This window comes from Suncus etruscus, chromosome 18, assembly GCF_024139225.1.
Source record: "Suncus etruscus isolate mSunEtr1 chromosome 18, mSunEtr1.pri.cur, whole genome shotgun sequence".
Classification (NCBI taxonomy): Eukaryota; Metazoa; Chordata; class Mammalia; order Eulipotyphla; family Soricidae; genus Suncus; species Suncus etruscus.
Genome location: NC_064865.1, coordinates 29,422,145 through 29,443,604, shown reverse-complemented (window position 1 = coordinate 29,443,604; position 21,460 = coordinate 29,422,145). Strand labels below are relative to the sequence as shown.

At 37.2% G+C, this 21,460-nt stretch overlaps 1 protein-coding gene and 1 non-coding gene across 2 annotated transcripts in view; one reads left to right on the top strand and one right to left on the bottom strand.

The window, feature by feature from the left end:
• The window catches only part of DNAH8 (dynein axonemal heavy chain 8), a 406,635-nt gene that overhangs the window by 346,618 nt on the left and 38,557 nt on the right, over nt 1-21,460 (bottom strand). The window contains 3 exon segments of the mRNA XM_049765310.1: nt 3,199-3,300; nt 11,733-11,840; nt 16,079-16,192. Coding sequence (XP_049621267.1) covers nt 3,199-3,300; nt 11,733-11,840; nt 16,079-16,192 — 324 coding nt within the window.
• Nucleotides 6,551-6,657, top strand: LOC125996657 (U6 spliceosomal RNA). Its single transcript, XR_007491339.1, has one exon. It is a non-coding gene; the product is annotated as a U6 spliceosomal RNA (small nuclear RNA).

Genomic DNA, 21,460 nt, shown 5'->3' with positions numbered 1-21,460 from the left:
CTATCTGCCAGATAAGTCATTATAACTATTGTAGATGATATTTTTCTTCCATGTTTGAGCCTATTACAATTTTACCACTTTTCCATTATTTTGACATGTTTGTTCTCATCATACTAAGAAAAGTGATGCTACATCTTCTTCATTTCCAAGATTCTACTGCCATTCCCTTTTTGTAAAATGAAAATACAACTGGGATTTGAAAGATAGTACAGCAGCTAGGGTGCTTGCCTTGCAAATAGCCAACATGGATTTGATCCCCAGAACTATAATGACCCCTTAAGGTCCGCCAAGAGTAATGCGGAACCAGGAGTAACTCCTGCACAAAACCAGGTATGTCCCAAAAATTAAAAAAAAAAGAAATATAACTGATATCTAATGTTATATTGGCTTCAGGAATACAATATATTTTAATATTATTTTTCTTCTTTGCCAAAATCATGTTTGTTTCTCCCTTCTCCTTAGCATTATAGGTGAGCTATATATATTTTTCTGTAGTTTTTACTCCTTCTATTTTCCTTCTACATTTGCTTCCTTCCATACTTCTTTGACTGTTACCAGAAATAGGTGATACTATCCACTTAGCAGGAGGAGACACTGGAAGTCTCCAGCAGGCAGTACTGGCCTCAGGAACAGTTGGGCAGTGCTTTCTGTTTGTTTGATTTCCAGAAAAAAAGTGGGTAACTTATTTTCTGAAGAGGAGGCAGTAAGTCAATAAGGTTAGGAACCTGGTGCTATATCGATAATACCAATAATGTCCTTATTCACTTAATGTCTTCTTTTATTTTTGTTTTGGTTTTTGGTTTTTGGGTCACAACTAGAAGAGTTCAGAAGTTATTCCTGGCTCTGCATACAGAAATCAGTCCTGGCAGGCATGGAGGACCATATGAGATGCCGGGATTCAAATCACCATACGTCCTGGATCGGCTGAGTGCAAACGAAAACACCCTACCACTATGCTATCTCTCTGGCCCCTAATGTCTTCTTTGTAACTTGTATACTGGTTGCTCTGCTTCTGTCTCTTTATCTCTCTGTCTCTCTCTATTTTTCTCTCTCTATTTTCAAATAAATAATTTATAAAATCAAATTTAGAGCTTTTATTTTCCTAACCACTGGAATACCTTTAAACTTTAGGGAGAAGTACTTTGAGGAAATTTTTCTTTGTTTTTAAAAGGAACTGAGTCAAGACAGGAGAGATAGCATGGAGGTAAGGCATTTGCCTTGCATGCAAAAGGACGGTGGTTTGAATCCCGGCATCCCATATGGTGTCCCAAGCCTGCCAGGAGCAATTTCTGAGTGTAGAGCCAGGAGGAACCCCTGAGCCCTGCTGAGTTTTTTTGAGTGTTTTGGATGTGACCCCCCCCCAAAAATCAAACAATAAAAACAAACAAACAAAAAAAAGAAGGAACTGAGTCCTCAAAAGTAAGGTCTATGGGTTCAAGATATGACTCAATTGGAGGGCACTTGCCTTGCATGTATAAGATAAAGCATAATTCCCAACACTGTCAGATGTGATCATTGGGTCCCACAAGTATGACCCCCAGACCACCAAAACAAATTAAACAAAATAAGGTCTGTAATGCTAATTCTCCTAATTTATTTTTATGGTTTGTTCTCCTTATATTAAAACACAACGGTTACAATGTTGTTCGTGATTGGATTTTAGTCTTACAATGTACACCACCCTTCACCCGTACACATTTACTGCCGAATGTCCATAGTTTTCCCCCCTCCTTCCCCCTGTCTGCCTCTGGAGCAGGCATTTTACTTCTTACTCCTCCCTCTTTCTCACCCTCTCTTCTTCACCCCTCCCCTCTCTCCTTTCTCCCCCCTTTTTTTCCCTTTTAAGACATTGTAGTTTACACTATTTTAATGAAATGGGTACTGTGACTATCACTTTATCTCGGTTTAGCACTTAGTTCTTGTCCAGAGTGATAGGTTCCAACTATCATTGTCATAGTGGTCCTTCTCTACTCTAATTACATTGTTCCAACGCTTGTGACAAGTTTCCTACCATGGACTAGTCCTCCTGGCTCTTATCTCTATTTTGGGGGGGATATTGTTGCCATACTATTTTTTTTCTTATATCCCACAAATGAGTGAGATTATTCAATGTGTATCCCTCTCCCTTTGACTCATTTCATTCAGGATAATACTCTCTATATGCATCCATGTATAAGAAATTTCATGACTTCATTTTTTCCTTACACTTGCATAGTATTACTTTGTGTAGATATATCATAGCCCCCAATACTATAAAGAACAACCCCCAAGCAACATGCAAAGAATAATCCTAGCCCCTGAGAACTACCATGTATAATTCCCCAAAACAACTAATGTAAAACCTGTTAAGGTTACATAAAAATATTAAAAATAGTAGAAATTTTGGGGCCATGTATAATTCCCCAAAACAACTAATGTAAAACCTGTTAAGGTTACATAAAAATATTAAAAATAGTAGAAATTTTGGGGCCACTGAGGTAGCACAAGGGAACTAGCCTAGGATGCACTAGCCTATCACAGACTGTGGTTCGATCCCCTGGCATCCCATATGGTCCCCCAAACCAGAATCGATTTCTGGCCTCAAAGAGTAACCCCTGAGCATCACTGGGTGTGCCCCCCCAAAAAAGTAGAAATTTTAAAATGTTTAAAAGTAGATGGCAGGCCCGGAGAGATAGCACAGCGGTGTTTGCCTTGCAAGCAGCTGATCCAGGACCAAAGGTGGTTGGTTCGAATCCCAGTGTCCCATATGGTCCCCCGTGCCTGCCAGGAGCTATTTCTGAGCAGACAGCCAGGAGTAACCCCTGAGCACCGCCGGGTGTGACCCCCCCCCAAAAAAAGTAGATGGCAATATTACTAGGTCAATTTAAAAATATATTGCAATCTAATTAATGCAAATATCAAGAAAAAAATAGCAGCTTCTAGAGTAAGAATTGAGAGTTATATTATATGGAGCCACACAAGAGGTGTCTGAAATAGGTCAAGGCTAAGATCAATTTATACTTTTACAGGAGCACAATGTAAAGGAAGTAGATCATTCTAATCAGTCTTTTTATATTATCATGCCACTCATTATTTTCATAATTAATTTCTTATAAAACTTACTTATAAAAGTACCAAGTGGGGGGGGAAGTACCAAGTAAACAACACTGGATCAGAGAATAAAAGCTTTACTGTTGAAAATGTAATGCTTATACAAACCTGAATCTTAGTTAATACAACTGGTGTTTCTTGATCCCAGATATGAACTGTTCCTCCATCAGTAATATAGGCTTTACATGCTGTCACCATTTGGTTTGTAACCTAAAAGAAATGGAGAAGCAAAATAATCATAGAAAAAGAGAAAAATAAACTTTCTTTGTTATTTAAATCACAAGTATAAAATTTAGAAAAATGAAAATTACATAATTATACAAAATTTTTTGGTTTTGGGAAGCCACACACGTTGATGCTCGGGGTTACTCCTGGCTATGAGCTCAGAAATCACTCCTGGCATGGGGGGACCATATGTGATGCCGAGGGATCAAACCATGGTCCGTTCTAGGCTAGCGCTTGCAAGGCAGAAGTCTTACCTCTAGCGCCACCACTCCAGCCCCAATATTTTCAAACAAAATTTATCTCCCAGCCAAAACAAAGAAACCTAGTCACGCTTACCCAAAGCATTTAAGTCAATGTCACAATGATCATACATTTTAACTTTTACCATAGTTTCAATTTGTCTATTCCTCTTCTAATTAGATCTTGATCTAGTCCAACTGTGATTATTTATCATGAAGATCTAATATAACTACATTCTTCAGCACTTATATTAATATAACATTAACCATATCGAGATGGAGATAGCATAAGGGTTAAGGTGTTTGCTTTAAGCAACTCTATGGAAAACAAATATGATTCCACAAAATCATCAGGGGTCACTCATGAACACAGAGACAGGATTAGCACCTGGTCCAAACCCTTTCACACCCAACTCCCTCAAATGTTAATCATCTCTAATATCTCCCAAAACAGAGAACAAAGTCATTTAAAAGGTCAAGATAGTCATTTAGTTTTTAATATTTTATTTAAACACCTTGATTACAAACATGATTGTGGTTGGGTTTCAGTCATGCAAAGAACACCCCCCATCACCAGTGCAACATTCCCATCACCAATGTCACAAATATCCCTCTTCCCCACCCCATCCCCTCCTGTACTCTAGATAGGCTTTCTATTTCCTTCATATATTCTCTTTGTTAGGATAGTTCTCAATGTAGTTATTTTTCTAACTAAACTCATCACTCTTTGTGGTGAGCTTCATGTCGTGAGCTGGAACTTCCAGACCTCCTCTCTTTTGTCTCTGAAAATTATTGCAAGAGTGTCTTATTTTCCTTAAAACTCATAGATGAGTGAACCATTCTGCGTCTTTCTCTCCCTCTCTCTGACTTATTTCGCTCAGCATAATAAATTCCATGTACATCCATGTATAGGAAAATTTCATGACTTCATCTCTTCTGACGGCTGCATAATATTCCATTGTATATATGTACCACAGTTTTTTTAGCCATTTGTCTGTTGAGGGGCATCTTGGTTGTTTCCAGAGTCTTGCTATGGTAAATAGTGCTGCAATGAATATAAGTGTGAGGAAGGTATTTTTGTATTATATTTTTGTACTCCTAGGGTATATTCCTAGGAGTAGTACAGCTGGATTGTATGGGAGCTCAATTTCCAGGTTTTGGAGAAATCTCCATATCACTTTCCAGAAAGGTTGGACTAGACGGCATTCCCACCAGCAGTGGATAAGAGTTCCTTTCTCGCCACATCCCCACCAAAACTGCTTGTGATACTTTGTGATGTGTGTCAATCTCTGTGGTGTAAGGTAGTACCTCATAGTTGTTTTGATTTCCATCTCCCTGATGATTAGTGACGTGGAGCATTTTTTCATGTGCCTTTTGGCCATTTGTATTTATTTTTTGTCAAATTGTCCATTTTTTCTCCCCATTTTTTGATGGGATTAGACGTTTTTTTCTTGTAAAGTTCTGTCAGTGCCTCGTCTATTTTGGATATTAGCCCCTTACCTGATGGGTATTGGGTAAATAATTTCTCCCACTCAGTGGATGGCTCTTGTATTTACGGATGTTAAACCATCCTTGCATTCCTGGGATGAAACCTACTTGATCGTAGTGGATGATCTTCTTAATGAGGCATTGGATCCTATTTGCCAAATTTTTGTTGAGGAACTTTGCATCTGTGTTCATCAGGGATATTGGTCTGTAATTTTCTTTTTTGGTAGCATCTCTGTCTGGTTTAGGTATCAAGATGATGTTGGCTTCATAAAAGCTATTTGGAAGTGTTCCCATTTTTTCGATTTCATGAAAGAGTCTTGCCAGGATTGGTAGTAGTTCCTCTTGAAAGGTTTGAAAGAATTCATTAGTGAATCCATCTGGGCCTGGGCTTTTGTTTTTAGGCAGACATTTGATTACCATTTTAATTTTCTCAATAGTGATGTGGGTGTTTAGATATGATACATCCTCTTTATTCAAACATGGAAGGTTATAAAAGTTCAAGAATTTATTCATTTCTTCTAGGTTCTCAGATTTAATGGCATAGAGTTTCTCAAAGCAGTTTCTGATTACCTTTTGAATCTCTGCGATATTGGTAGTGATCTCCCCCTTTTCGTTTCTAATATGAGTTATCAAGTTTCTGTATCTCTCTTTCACTTTCTTTGTTAGTTTTTCCAATGGTCTATCAATCTTGTTTATTTTTTTGAAGAACCAACTTCTGCTTTCATTGATATTTCGGATTGTTTTATGGTTTTCCACTTCGTTGATTTCTGCTCTTTATTATTTCCTCTGTCTCCCTATTTTTGGTTCCTTTTGTTGAGCTCTTTCTAACTCGATGAGCTGCATCATTAAGCTATTCAGGTATGCCCCTCCTTCTTCCTTCCTGGTGTGTGCTTGGAAAGCTATAAATTTTCTGCTCAGTACTGCTTTTGCTGTGTCCCATAGGTTCTGATAGTTTGTGTCTTTATTGTTATTTGTTTCCAGGAAACTTGATTTCCTCTTTGATTTCATCTCAGACCCACTGGTTGTTCAGTATTAGGCTGTTTAATTTCCAGGTGTTAAAGTTTTTCTTCTGTGTCCCTTTGGAGTTCACATATAATTTTAGAGCCTTGTGGTCAGTGAAGGTAGTCTGCAAAATTTCCATCTTCTTGATATTATGGAGGTATGTTTTATGTGCCAGCATGTAGTCTATCCTGGAGAATGACCATGTACATTGGAGAAGAATGTATATCCAGGTTTCTGGGGATGGAGTGTTCTATATATATCTACTAGGCCTCTTTCTTCCGTTTCTCTTATATTTTTGTTGGGTTTCAGTCTAGTTGACCTGTCAAGTGTTGACAAAGCCATGTTGAGGTCTCCCACAATTATTGTGTTGTTATTGATATCTTTTTTCAGATTTGTCAACATTTGTATTAAATATTTTGCTGGCCGCTCATTTGGTGCATATATGTTTAGGAGAGTGTTTTCTTCCTGCTGTACATATCCCTTGATTAATACAAAATGTCCATCTTGTGCTTACTTCGGCAGCACATATACTAAAATTGAAATGATACAGAGAAGATTAGCATAGCCCCTGCACAAGGATGACATGCAAATTTGTGAAGCGTTTCATATTTTAAAAAAAAATGTCCATCTTTGTCCCTTACAATTTTTCTGAGTATAAAGTTTGTGTCATCTGATATTAGTATGGCCACCCCAGCTTTTTTATGTGTATTGTTTCCTTGGATGATTTTCCTCCATCCTTTGATTTTGAATCTATATTTGTTCTGACTATTCAGGTGTGTTTCTTGTAGGCAGCAGAAGGTTGGATGAGTGTTTTGATCCGTTTAGCCACTCTGTGTCTCTTAACTGGTGCATTTAGTCCATTGACATTGAGAGAAAGAATTGCCCTGGGAGTTAGTGCCATCCTTGTGTAGAAGTTGGTGTGTCTATTGGTCAGTTTTGCCTTAAAGTAATCTTTCAGTTTTTCTTTTAAGGCTGGTTTTGAGTCTGTAAAGTTTTTGAGGTGTTTTTTATCTGTGAAGCCATGTATACTTCCTTCAAGGCTGAAAGTGAGTTTTGCTTGGTGCAGTATTCTAGGCAAAGCATTTATTTCATTGAGTTTTGTCACTATGTCCCACCACTGTCTTCTGGCCTTAAGTGTTTCTGGTTACAGGTCTGCTGTAAATCTCAAGGATTCTCCCTTGAATGTAATTTCCCTTTTTGATCTTGCTGTTTTCAGTATTCTGTCTCTTATCTGTGGGGTTCGTCATTGTGACTAGGATGTGCCTTGGGGTGTTTTTCCTGGGGTCTCTTTTAGTTGGTATTCTTTGGGCATGCAGGATTTGATCGCATGTATTCTTTAGCTCTAGTAGTTTCTCTTTAATGATGTTCTTGACCGTTGAGTCTCTGGAGATTTTCTTCCTGGGTCTCTGGAACTCCAATTATTCTTAAATTGTTTCTGTTGAGCTTATCATAGACTTCTATTTTGATCTGTTCACATTCTTTTACTAATTTTTCCATTTTTTGATCATTTGCTTTAAGGCTTTTTTCCAATCTCTTCTGCTGTATGGAGTTGTTATGCATCTCAACTTCCAGCACACTAATTCTATCATCAGCTGCTGTTACCCTGTTGGAGAGCTTATTTATTTTGTCTATCAATTTGTCTACTGAGTTTTTCAGACCTGTTATTTGATCTGTTATTTCAGTTTTGAGTTTTCTGACTTTTTCTTCATATGTTATTGGTTCTTATTAGTGTTCTGTTCAACTCAATCTATGCTTTCTTTGAGTTCTGTGAACGTCCTCCAGATTTCTTCTCTAAAGTCCATATCTGAGAGACTAGCTAAGTGGTTGGTCGTTTTTGGGTTATCAAAGTTGCCATCTTCATTCTCTGTGCCTGGTGCTGGCCTGCATTGTTTCCCATTGTCACACTTGTATTTTGGGTTTTTCTACTTGTTGTGGTATTCATTGGCTAAATGAAGTGTGCATCCTCTGGCTCCACCCTTTTTGGGCGGGTCAACTCACCTCCCAGGAAGGGGGGCCTGTCCAGCGATGAAGCCACACTAGATCAGGTCATAAGCCCAGGCAGGATAGCAGGCAGACAGGACAGTTGCAGAAGGTCCCCTGGGCTTCAGGGACTGGCACAGTTCAGCTGGCTCCACTCTTTTTGGGCGGGATGACTCACCTCCCAGGAAAAGGGGGCTGTCCAGGGATGAAATCACACTAGATCAGGTCATAAGCCCAGGCAGGAGAGCTGGCAAACAGGACAATTGCAGAAGCCAAGATAGTCATTTAAATGGTCAGAATGGAAAGCTGACACTTAGAAATTTGGGGACATTTTTTAAATATAGAAGAAACAGAGAAGCCAGTCTACTGAAAAATTCAAATGACTTGAGTAAACTAAAGTCCTTTATAAAGAGAATTACTAGGCCTATAAATCAGTGAGGAGAAAGGTGATGAAGGACAATGCATGTTCATCATTCACTGAGACCCTACACACTGAATTTGGAAGCAGCAGCATTGCAAGAAGAAAGTGATGTTTGCTTAAAGGACCAAGTCATGAAAGAGGGCAAGAACCTTGGAGCAGTATGATCACCTTAGATAGGTACTGAACCCCAGAAGGGTATATCAGAAAAAATGTTCCCCACACTCCCTGCTCAGTCATAAGTTATGCTCCCCTATCCCTCATCAGAGATAGACTCTAATAAATACATCCAGTAGTTTCAAACACAATGTTGGGCATATAGCAAAGAAACATCAAACAATTAGAGTTATAAAATTTGGTAATAGAAGCACATTGAATAAAAAGGGAAGATACAGAAAAGGTATATGCAAAATTATTTTAAATAACATTTTAAATATTTTGTGTATTTGATATAACATTACATTATAATATTAAATGTCAGTTGTATATCATTGAAAATCAACACAAATATACTTTATTATGCTTACCATGATAAAAATAAGTTTTACCAGCTTAAGTTTACCAACTCTCATAAATTCAAGAGAAAATGTAAAAAAGAAAAAACTTTACATAATAAAAATTATCAAATGTGGAAAACAAACATTTTGATGAATTAGCAATCAGAACATAAATTAGGTTCAAATGAGTGAACTGAAAAGTAAAAAGAAAACAGGACTCCCCCCCAAAAAATATATATGTTATATATGTATATATAATATGAGGAATGGAAGGTAGACTCAAGGGGAGAGACCTGATTGAATGGGCAGGTATGGAATAATCATAGAAAAAAGAACAGCTTCCCAGGAATGAAGAGAGATAATCTTTGTTTTAAAACAACACAGCATGTAAAGAACAAAGTACATGGACAAAGAAGCAAGAAAAATTATAGTGCTTGGAAGTTTTAGAAGTTTAAGGATATGACAACAATAACAAAATTTCAAAAACTTCCTAGGAGAATACAAAAGATTTCATACAATGTATAAAGTATCAGATTTTATAAATTGTTTCATTAATAGCACTGGATGGTAGATAATACCTTTAAAGTTTCAGGAGACAATTTGGTTAAACTTAAAATCCCACTTGAAAGAACATTTGAGTGGCAAGAGAGAAAGGAGCTATTTTTATACATGCAGGAATTTAGGAAACTTGCCATGCATAGCTTCTCTCTAAAAGAACTACTTAAGGTTTTTATCAAAAGGACAATGAAACCAAGATAGCAAAATAGATGAAAAACCACAAAATATTAGTGATCATAGAAACTAGCACTATTTTGCTTTTTGTCTGAAACTTTGTTGACTTATAATATGAAAAATGTTAAGTAACATGGAATGAGAAATCTTAATATGTGACATATAGAGCAAGCAGAGGGAACAAAAGAATAGGCAAAAATCCTAAGCTTGTCTTATATGATAATGATATATATTCTTGAGTTTTTTCTTAAAAAGAGGGGGGCAGAGAGATAGTACAGAGGATAATACACTGGCCTTACACATACCTGAACCACGTTTGATCTCTGGAACCCCCTATGATCCCTCAAGCCCCACCAGTAAGGATCCTTGAACACAGAGCCAGGATCATCACTGAGCATCACTGGGTGTGTTTTAAAACAGGAAGGAGAGAGAAAGAGAGACAGAATGACTGATACTTTAAGTGCAGCTATGTTCTGCTTGAATAATTTACAGAGGCATTCTCTTCAATTTTTTCATATTTTTAAAATAAAATTTCCACTTGGCACTACACAGAATGTTTTTACACAGACTAAAAGTAGTAGTTAAAGAAATATTTTTAATAGTCTGCCTATGATTGAACTATGTCATGGAAATTGCTGGTCTTGTTCCTATTGCCTCCAGATGCACCAATAACGCTTCATGGCATTGATCCTTGTTTGCATAGACACATTAAAATGGGAAAACACCATACATACAGATAAGTTCTTATCTAATATATCTCAGTACAATGTACCTTACACCCTGAACATTGATATAATGACCTGGCACAGGCCTCAGAAGAATGGGCATCCTCCATTCACGCCAGAACCAGGCAAGCTATCTACGAAACATCCAAGGTCTTATATAGCAACAGTTGGAAGCAGTCCTCTACCAGGAAAGACACTACCAAGGGTCTGACATCGACCTCCTAAAAAGAGACTTCCGTTTACACTGAGAAGACTTGACAACAACAATGACCTGCTCTACAGGACATGGTTCTCTCTATTGCCCCTTAAGTGTGAAGTGAAACGAGAGGATGCTCTGCACCATCCTGCCTGCAATATGGGATATGCAGACTCCAGGATCTTTAATACAGAAGCATGATACCAACAACAGAGACTATGTGAGGAATGGAGGTGTATTGCCACTACAGACGATGACTTGAATTGGACAAACTAGTTTGCCTGGAGCCTAGAGTCAGTCCTGTGCCAGGAAACTTCAGGGGTAGGGTCTCCTTGTATTTAGACCATAATTTTTCTTTCCATGTCCCTTATGTTTTGGTGGGCCTATGCAAACAAATGCCACTTTAATACCGTTTTTTACTATGTTCCCTTGACTCCAATCCTTAAGAAAAACAACCCACTAAAACTTTTGAGGTTAACTTAAACTAGTAAGCATGTGCATGGAACTAGAGAAATGTACTTTGCCCTCAATGTTTAAGGAGTTACATAAGTCTAATGTCTTTAGATTATATTGTGTGCTGCTAAGAAATAGTATGTACTACAACTGGGGATTTGAGGGACAAAGTAATTGTATTGTACATGGGTTCAGTTTTGTTTTTCTTAATGTTCTTTGGCTGAAAGTTCAAGGCTGGGATATCATCGATGGGACTACTGAGAATTCTGTTTATGGGTGATTGGGCTTCCACTGTAACTTTACCCTGTCCTCTTTCTTTGCATCTTTGTTGTCATAATTAAAATAAAAAAAGAAAGAAGAAAAGAAGAAAAAAAAGAAATATTTTTAATAGTGAACAAATAGTGAATACAATTTATTTCACAAATAGTGAACACAACGTGTAACAAATAAATTAGAAAACCACCAGCTACATATAAAGAATGAAGGGTTTATCTCCAGCTTGGAGAAAAGGAACCTCTTCTACTAGATACAATTCTCTAAGCATCACTTTTCTTGGTCTCTGAAAGAATATTAATCTAGAAATCTGAAAAGTACCCTACTTTCCCTCTTTCTTTTTTCAGCCCAGAAGAAAGCATTATTAACTTTTTCACAGGGCTACCTGTGTGACTTCTTCCGTTGGAATCTTACCTTGATAAACAGTGAGGTCATTCTTTCTGAAGTATTATAATACCTTGACACACTATGAATCATTCTGATGGCATTAATTAAATTTTGTATTCCATGTGCCATAGAAACCTAAAATTGAAATATAAGGAGAATTTCATCATATGTTTGAAGCAGTAATCAATATTTTAGTACTCTAAGAGCACATGATAGATGTAGCATTTTCATCTTAAAGCATTCTAGACTGCATCCTCCTGGAATAGAAGGAAGAAAATGGTTTTCAACAAATGTAAAAAGATAATGATATTGAAGAGAATTCTATGCTACCAATGTAATCTTTATCTTAAAGATTAAGTTCAAACTACCTCTTTTTAAAGATGAAGGAACTATTACCTTGAGGAATTATAGTGACTTACTTATGATCACAAAGCTAGTAAAAAAAAAAAAAGAAAAAAGAAAAAAAACAAGCGATCAAGGTAAAATGCATTTTCATTTTCACCTAATTCTAGTCACCTTTCAGCAAGCTCACTAAATGTTACTCATTTCTAAGGTGATGGTGAGAAATATTAAGTATAAGCCACGTTGTTCCAAATACAGTCACAATAGAGTGGGGAAAATGTAATAAGAGAAGCAAGTAAAACAGGATAGAGAGCAAAGCAAGTCAAGGCATAACACCATCGTGACCATACTTTGTTCTCTGTGTGTCAGGCACTAAACAAAGTGCCTCACTTTTGTGGGAGGGGTCTTGAATATATTGCCTCACATATTGTCCTACTTTGTTTTGACCACAATCTTTAAGGTAAGTTTGATTTCATCAAATTTATAATGTCCCTGATTATAGGATTGCATCAGTATTTAATCAGCTATTCAGAAAGAGGACAGAGTCTAAAGTGAAGTCAAAGATGTGCCTAAAACTAACTTGCTAGTGGCTGTGATGGGAAGTACAGAATAAATTAGTCACTAGAGAGAAAATACAGGAGCAAAATTTTCAAGTCTCAATCCTACTCTGTGGTGAGGAAAAATTAAAAAACAATTTCTCCAAAAATTTCTGCCACCATCTGATGATGCTCACTTTGATTTTATATTTATGCCAATGATACCAGAAAACAAGCAAACAGAAAGCCCTCTAGGAAAGATCGAATAATTTAAGATGACACCATGCCATGTTCACAATGATTCATGAATCTCAACTCAGGGTGTAGTCTGATAAGAGAGAAATGTGAAAAAGAAAATGTTTTGGAATCTATAAATAGGTACTATTGCTTTTATTTCATAAACAAGAAGATAGCAAGTAAGGAAGGCTATTAGGTAAGGACCTTGTTCAAGGTTCCACAGTGGTTGTAGAGCCACAGTTATGTGCCTGAGATTGTTTGAGGGGGGAAAAAGGCTTTTAAAGCAGACCTTGTGGGCCCCTCCAAGCCATTTGCAGTCAATAGGGTTATCAGTTCAGTGCAAGGACCTGAGCATGAGTGTTCTTGGGCTTCATGGTACCAGGGGCCACCAAAGCCAGTCAAATGGTGCTCCAAGGCCATCAGATCCATACCTGGTGATGCTTAGGGTGCCATATGGTACTGGGAACTGAAGCTAAGTCAGACACATGTTTGCATGTGCATAACCTTGTCCTATCTTCTAAGACACTGATTTTTTGTTTACAATTTTACAATTCCTCTCAGTTGTAAGGATTCAGGTCATTCCCAATATTCCAGGTGTTATCAGGGCTACCCACAGTAGTATTAGGGGTTCCGTGTGGTGGAGGCTCATAACCATTTTGTAAAGTTCTACTAGTGCTACATATATCTTATATATTTAGTCACTATCAGTGGAGCAGTGAGCAAATAATTTCTCTCAATCTGTGTTTCTAATTTAATGTAATTCCATCTGTTTATCTTTGCTTTGTTTGGGTTTGGTTTTTTTGGGGGGTTGGTTTGTTGTTGTTGTTGTTTGTTTTTATTTTTGGTTTTGGGGTCATACCCTGTAGCACTTTGGTGTTACTCCTAGTTCTGGCTCAGAAATCGCTCCTGGCAGGCCTAGGGGACCATATAGGTTGCCAGAATCAAACCGGTATTCATCCAGTATTGGCCAAGTGCAAAGCAAACACCCTACCGCTGTGCTATTGCTCTGGCCCAGGTTAGAGGTGTTTTAGCCTTGAAGATTCCTCTAGCTTTAATATCATGGAGAGTTCTACCTATGTTTCCTTTATAGGCTTTAGAAATTCAAATCTGATAACCATTTTAATTCTACTTTTGTGCACAGAAGCTTTAGGAAAAGGTCCAAGTTCAATTTTTTTGCATGTATCTAATCATTTTTCTCAACACCAACTCAAGAGATTTTTCTTTCTCCAATTTATATTTTTTGTTCCTTTATTGAGGATTTAACTGACAATATATCTAAAAGTTGATCTCTGGATTTTCAATTATAGTCCATTGATCTGAGTATCTGTCTTTATTCCAGTATCATGCTGTTTTAATTACTACCTCTTTGTAGTATAGTTTGAAGTTGGGGAAAGTGATGCCTGCACTTTGACTATTTGGGGGAGGCTATTATTCCATATGAGTTTCATAACAGTTTGATTGGTTTATTTGAAAAGTGTCATAGGTATCCTTATGGAGATTTATTGAATCTGCATAATGCTTTGAAGAATACTGTCATTTTTATTATGTCAAACTTTCCAATTCATGAACAAAGGATGTATTTTCATTTCCTCATGTTCTCTTTTATTTATTTTATTAGTAGTTTGTAGTTTTCATTGTATATATTTTTCACTTCTTCAGTTAAACTGATTCCTAGATACTTGATTTTCTGAGAAACAAATATTGGAAAAAAGACATCCAACCCATCAAAAAATGATAAGAAATGAATATAAACTTCCTCAAAGAAAATTACAAATGGCCAAAGGCATCTGAAAAAGACTCTATATCACTGGGACATACAAATCAAAACAATAAGATAACACTTCACATCATAAAAACTGGGACTCATTACAAAGAATAACAACCAGTGTTGGCATGGATGGGCAGCGAAAGAAGACCCTCATTCATAACAAGAATGAAGGGGAAACAAAAAAGACATAAAAAACAATATGGACATTCTTTAAAAATCTCGGGATTGAGTTTCCCTGTGACCCAGAAATTCTGCTTATGAAAATATTTCCTAAGAACCCAAAAACACAGTGCAGAAAGAATAGCTGCATTTTTATGTTCATTGCAACACTATTCACAATGATCAATGTCTGGAAATAGCCCACGTGCTCAAGAAGAGAAGACTGGATAGGGGGTCTAAGTGATTTCCAGCAAGAATCCTTTAGAAAAATGCCTATAATAATAACATAATAATAAACATCATTATAATAGCAATTCCTAAATAACAGTTCTAAACTATATATACAGGATTTGGACATCTTGTATATGAAATATACAGTAGTAGATATGCCTAAAACATAATCCTAGGATAATAAAATGTAACATTAGATCATAAAATTCATAAGATTTAGCAGTAAGAAATGAAAGCATGAGATCTTTGCACTTTTCCTCTTTATTTTTTTTTGTTTTGGGGGCCACACCCATTTGATGCTCAGGGGTTACTCCTGGCTAAGTGCTCAGAAATCATCCCTGGCTTGGGGGGACCATATGGGACGCCGGGGGATCTAACTGCAGTCCTTTCTTGGCTAGTGCTTGCAAGGCAGACACCTTACCTCTAGCGCCACCTCACCAGCCCCGCACTTTTCCTCTTATATGTTACAATTCAAACAATTATTTTATTAAAAGAATGAAAGGACAATAGAGAATACAAAAGTTAAAACAACAGCAATAATCATAGATTTTGATTTTATTTGTTTTCCTGGCTCTAAACTCATGAATCACTCTAGACTGCTTTGGGGACGAGTGTATTGGAGACAGAAACCAGGTTGGCTATGTACAAGGTAAATGCCCTACCTGATCAACTATCACTATGGCTCCTGGACTAGGTATTTTATTATTTTTAATAATTATTTATTTATTTGTGTAAGCTCCATGATTACAAAAATGTTCATAGTTGGTTTCAGTCAGCAAATGAACACCACCCTTCACCAGTGCAACTTTTTTTCACCATCAATATTCTCTATTTCCATTTCTCAATGAAAACTTTAAATATTTCAAAAGTACAGAGAATAGTATAATGAACACATAAGCCCATCAATATAAGATAACTTATATATTTACATGTAGGTTAAAATATAGATACAAAAAATAAAATATACATATACATTCTTTGTAACTCACTATACATAATAAAATGTTTCATTTTAATAGCTCTTCTGTACTGTAGTGTTTGAATGTATTAAATTATTTTAGATGCACTAATTTTTAATCTATACTAAGAATCATACTTACTAGATCATAATTATATAGAGGTTGACAGACTTTTTCTAGAGTGTACAAATATCTGACATTATCTTTTGATTCATTTGCTGTATCAGTGATTCTTGCATCCAAATCACGCCAACTCTAAGAAAAGAAGAAAGAATTATATAAAATACACAAATATCGGTTTACTAAGGTGTAATCAAGAAATTTAAGTCTTATTCCCCAATCATATACATACTGAAATAATGTGTTTTTTTCTTAAAATAGTAGTATTTTTTTCTTAAAGTGTGTAACAGCAAATATGAATAATATAAATAAATTCTTTACTCAAACTGAGTACTTTGGTTAAGTAATTCATGGGTTAGGACACAATCCCTCTTCAATACCTCTCACTATATGGCCCACACAAATATGTCAGTGTAAATTCAGAGGCCCCCAAGCACCATCAAGATGGTATAGATGTACCCACATGGCCTGATCAACACCACATCCTTGATTCCTTGCTCTGAAATGCTGTCCATATCAGTGGGTACTATTTGGAAGTTCCCACCAAACACCCTGATCACTGGCATGGGACATCCCCACATTAAAACTGAAGGTATTTCCATTTAAAATTAACTACCTATCCCATGTATAGGCTTAAACTAGAAACTATAGAATACTGTAATTTTAAGGAACCATGAAATCAAGCAGTTCGTGCAAGTCGGATAAAACTGAAGGATACCATGTTATGTAATGAAAGTCAGATCAAGAACAAGTACAGTATCTGCAGTATATAGAATAACAGGAAAAGAAAACACAAGTATGCAAGAGGGCATACTTGGGCTACACTTTGCCACAGAGTATTGATATGTGAAGGATAAGGAAGGTAAGATATTGAGAAGTTACAGGAGGGAGAAGGAGGGTAACAGGGTAGGGTTCAGGAGCTTTGGGGTAGGGTTCAGGAGCTTTGGACATATCAAAAGCAGAGAAATGTGGGATATCTATATATCTAAACCAGAGAGACAATAACAGTAAGCATGAGATCTAATCTATAACAACCAAAATTTAAAATTTGTGTTCCTGTCACAGTGTCAGGCTTGGAGTTGGGAGAGTACCTGGGGACATTGGCAGAGGAAAGTTGGCTGTGGTAGTGGTACTGACACTAGAATACTGTATTCCTGAAACTCAACACTGAATAAAATTGTAAATTATAGTTCCATAATTAAAAATCAATTGATAAAAGACCTTTTTCTTAAAGATACAACAAAATTATCATAGAGTCTAAAGTTAAGATAATTTTCTTTTATGTTCTCCAACTTTTAGCTTCTGAAATGTGTTTTTAATCTGTTTATAATTTGTTTTTAAAGATTAATTTTTAATTAATTTCTAAAGATTAATTTGTTTTTGAGATTCTTAATTACTGTTTCAATTTCCTTGTTTTTGATTGGCCTGGCGAGTGGCAGACAAGACTGTTCTTTGTTGAGGGAGACAGGGTTCTTGCTACAAAGATGACTTTGATAAATGGACAAGGAAAGAGCAGCCAGTGCCTTATACCCCTCTTCTCCCCAATAAGAATATACAAAGATGTTCAGGGTTTATTGCCTGATTCACTTCATTATAAATAAGGAGAAAGTATAATTTAAAAAAGCCATTTCAACATGTCAGATTAGCAGAAAGAAGCTTTTTTATATGGGGCTACACCTGATAGGGCTTAAGTGTTCAGAAGCTACTCTGGGTCATTCCTGGTGGTGCTCAGGAGACCAGGTGATGCTAGGGATCAAACCCAGGCCTCATATATGCAAAACATGTGCTCACATTATTGAATTTTTCCCCCTGAGATAAAAATAATTCTTTCAATTTTGTTGGCAATTCTCAATCAATCCGGTCTGCAATTATTGGTAATGTTTGAAGATACCGGAAGAACTGGGGACACCCAGGCAATTCTAGTAGTATATAGGGGCCTCTAGGGATACAGCTACAAATGCTCAGGGATTTTTCAGGGTTCTACTAGGATTACCAAACTGAATCTGGTCCCATAAAATATTCTTTTCTGTTTTTATTTTTAGGCCACACGCAGCGGTGCTCAGTGGTTACTCCTGACTCTGCTCTCAGACATCATTCTTGGTGGTGCTCGGAGAACTTCATGGGATGCCAAGGAAATAATACAGGTCAACCATGTTAGGGCATATCTGAAGGTATGTATAACATAGGGACTACATGCAAGATAAACTTATTCAATTTGGGTTGAGTAATTCATGGGTTAGGACACAATCCCTCTTCAATACCTCTCACTACATGGCCCACACAAATATGTCAGTGTAAATTCAGAGGCCCCCAAGCACCATCAGGATGGTATAGGTGTACCCACATGGCCTGATCAACAACACATCCTTGAATCCTTGCAGGTATGTATAACTATAGCAATGCTTATGAACACAAAATTTTGGAGGGATAATACAAAGGATAAGGTCCTGGATTTTCAGGTGGCCAGCTCTGGTTCAATTCCCAGTACCTATAGGGCTATAATCCCTGAGCACAAAGCTATGAATAAGTCCTGAGCATAACCAGATGTTGCCCCCAATTTATTTAATAATCATTTTCTTTAAAAAGCTAAACAAAATAAATATTTAACCCTAAATTTTTAATTCTAGATATATATTGAACAACAACAACAAAAAACAAACAAACCATATAGCCCCACAAAATCTTTTACAGGATAATTAATAATAGCCTTATTCTAACCCAAAGTCTTAACAGCCCAAATGTCCACAAGTTGGTATGTAATACGTGACATTATCCATACAATGAAATCTTATGTAGCAGTGAAAGGAAGTGGTGTGTCAGACCATGCATAAGGCATCTCCATTGAGGGAAAAACAACAGGCCTGGCAGTCGAGTGTTCTGAACAATCCTAATGCAGAGAGCTTATTCTCCCCAAGAAATATTTGTCCAGCAGGCCCGTTATGGATGATTTTTTTTTTTTTTGGTTTTTTGGGCCACACCCGGCGATGCTCAGGGGTTACTCCTGGCTATGCGTTCAGAAGTCGCTCCTGGCTTGGGGGACCATATGGGACACGGGGGGATCAAACCGCGGTCCATCCAAGGCTAGCGCAGGCAAGGCAGGCACCTTATCTCTAGCGCCACCGCCCGGCCCCGTTATGGATGATTTTGCCCCTACATAGATTATTGGCAATATTTCTTTTTTTTTTATGGCTCTGTCATTTTTTGTTTGTTTGCTTGTTTTGGTTTGTTTTGTTTTTATAATTTATTTAAACACCTTAATTACATACATGATTGTGTTTGGGTTTCAGTCATGTAAAGAACACCACCCATCACCAGTGCAACATTCCCATCACCAATGTCCCAAGTCTCCCTTCTCCCCACCCGACCACCGCCTGTACTCTAGACAGGCTCTCCATTTTCCTCATACATTCTCGTTATTAGGACAGTTCAAAATGTAGTTATTTCCCTAACTAAACTCATCACTCTTTGTGGTGAGCTTCCTGAGGTGAGCTGGAACTTCCAGCTCTTTTCTCTTTTGTGTCTGAAAATTATTATTGCAAGAATGTCTTTCATTTTTCTTAAAACCCATAGATGAGTGAGACCATTCTGCGTTTTTCTCTCTCTCTCTGACTTATTTCACTCAGCATAAGAGATTCCGTGTACATCCATGTATAGGAAAATTTCATGACTTCATCTCTCCTGACAGCTGCATAATATTCCATTGTGTATATGTACACAGTTTCTTTAGCCATTCGTCTGTTGAAGGGCATCTTGGTTGTTTCCAGAGTCTTGCTATGGTAAATAGTGCTGCAATGAATATAGGTGTAAAGAAGGGGTTTTTGAATTGGATTTTTGTGTTCCTAGGGTATATTCCTAGGAGTGGTATAGCTGGATCATATGGGAGCTCGATTTCCAGTTTTTGGAGGAATCTCCATATCGCTTTCCATAGAGGTTGAACTAGACGGCATTCCCACCAGCAGGGGATAAGAGTTCCTTTCTCTCCACATCCCCGCCAACACTGTTTATTCTCATTCTTTGTGATGTGTGCCATTCTCTGGGGTATGAGGTGGTATCTCATCGTTGTTTTGATTTTCATCTCCCTGATGATTAGTGATGTGGAACATTTTTTCATGTGTCTTTTGGCCATGTGTATTTCTTCTTTGTCAAAGTGTCAGTTCATTTCTTCTCCCCATTTTTTGATGGGGTTAGATGTTTTTTTCTTGTAAAGTTCTGTCAGTGCCTTGTATATTTTGGAGATTAGCCCCTTATCTGATGGGTATTGGGTGAACAGTTTCTCCCACTCAGTGAGTGGCTCTTGTATCCTGGGCACTATTTCCTTTAAGGTGCAGAAGCTTCTCAGCTTAATATATTCATATCTGTTGATCTCTGCTTTCACTTTCTTGGAGAGTGCAGTTTCCTCCTTGAAGATGACTGTAATGTCCTGGACTGTTTTGCCTATGTGCTGTTCTATATATCTTATGGTTTGGGGGCTGATATCGAGGTCTTTAATCCATTTGGATTTTACCTTCGTACATGATGTTAGCTGGGGGTCTAAGTTCAATTTTTTGCAAGTGGCTATCCAATTGTGCCAACACCACTTGTTGAAGAGGCTTTCCCTGCTCCATTTAGGATTTCCTGCTCCTTTATCAAAAATTAGGTGGTTGTATGTCTGGGGAACATTTTCTGAGTATTCAAGCCTATTCCACTGATCTGAGGACCTGTCCTTATTCCAATACCATGCTGTTTTGATAACTATTGCTTTGTAGTACAGTTTAAAGTTGGGGAAAGTAATTCCTCCCATATTCTTTTTCCCAATGATTGCTTTAGCGATTCGAGGGTGTTTATTGTTCGAAATGAATTTCAAAAGTCTCTGATCCACTTCTTTGAAGAATGTCATGGGTATCTTTAGAGGGATGGCATTAAATCTGTATAATGCCTTGGGGAGTATTGCCATTTTGATGATGTTAATCCTGCCAATCCATGAGCAGGGTATGCGTTTCCATTTCCGTGTGTCCTCTCTTATATCTTGGAGCAGAGTTTTATAGTTTTCCTTGTATAGGTCCTTCACATATTTAGTCAAGTTGATTCCAAGATATTTGAGTTTGTGTGGCACTATTGTGAATGGGGTTGTTTTCGTAATGTCCATTTCATCCTTATTACTATTGGTGTATAGAAAGGCCATTGATTTTTGTGTGTTAATTTTGTAGCCTGCCACCTTGCTATATGAGTCTATTGTTTCTAGAAGCTTTTTGATAGAGTCTCTAGGGTTTTCTAAGTAGAGTATCATGTCATCTGCAAACAGTGAGAGCTTGACTTCTTCCTTTCCTATATGGATTCACTTGATATCCTTTTCTTGCCTAATCGCTATAGCAAGTACTTCCAGTGCTATGTTGAATAGGAGTGGTGAGAGAGGACAGCCTTGTC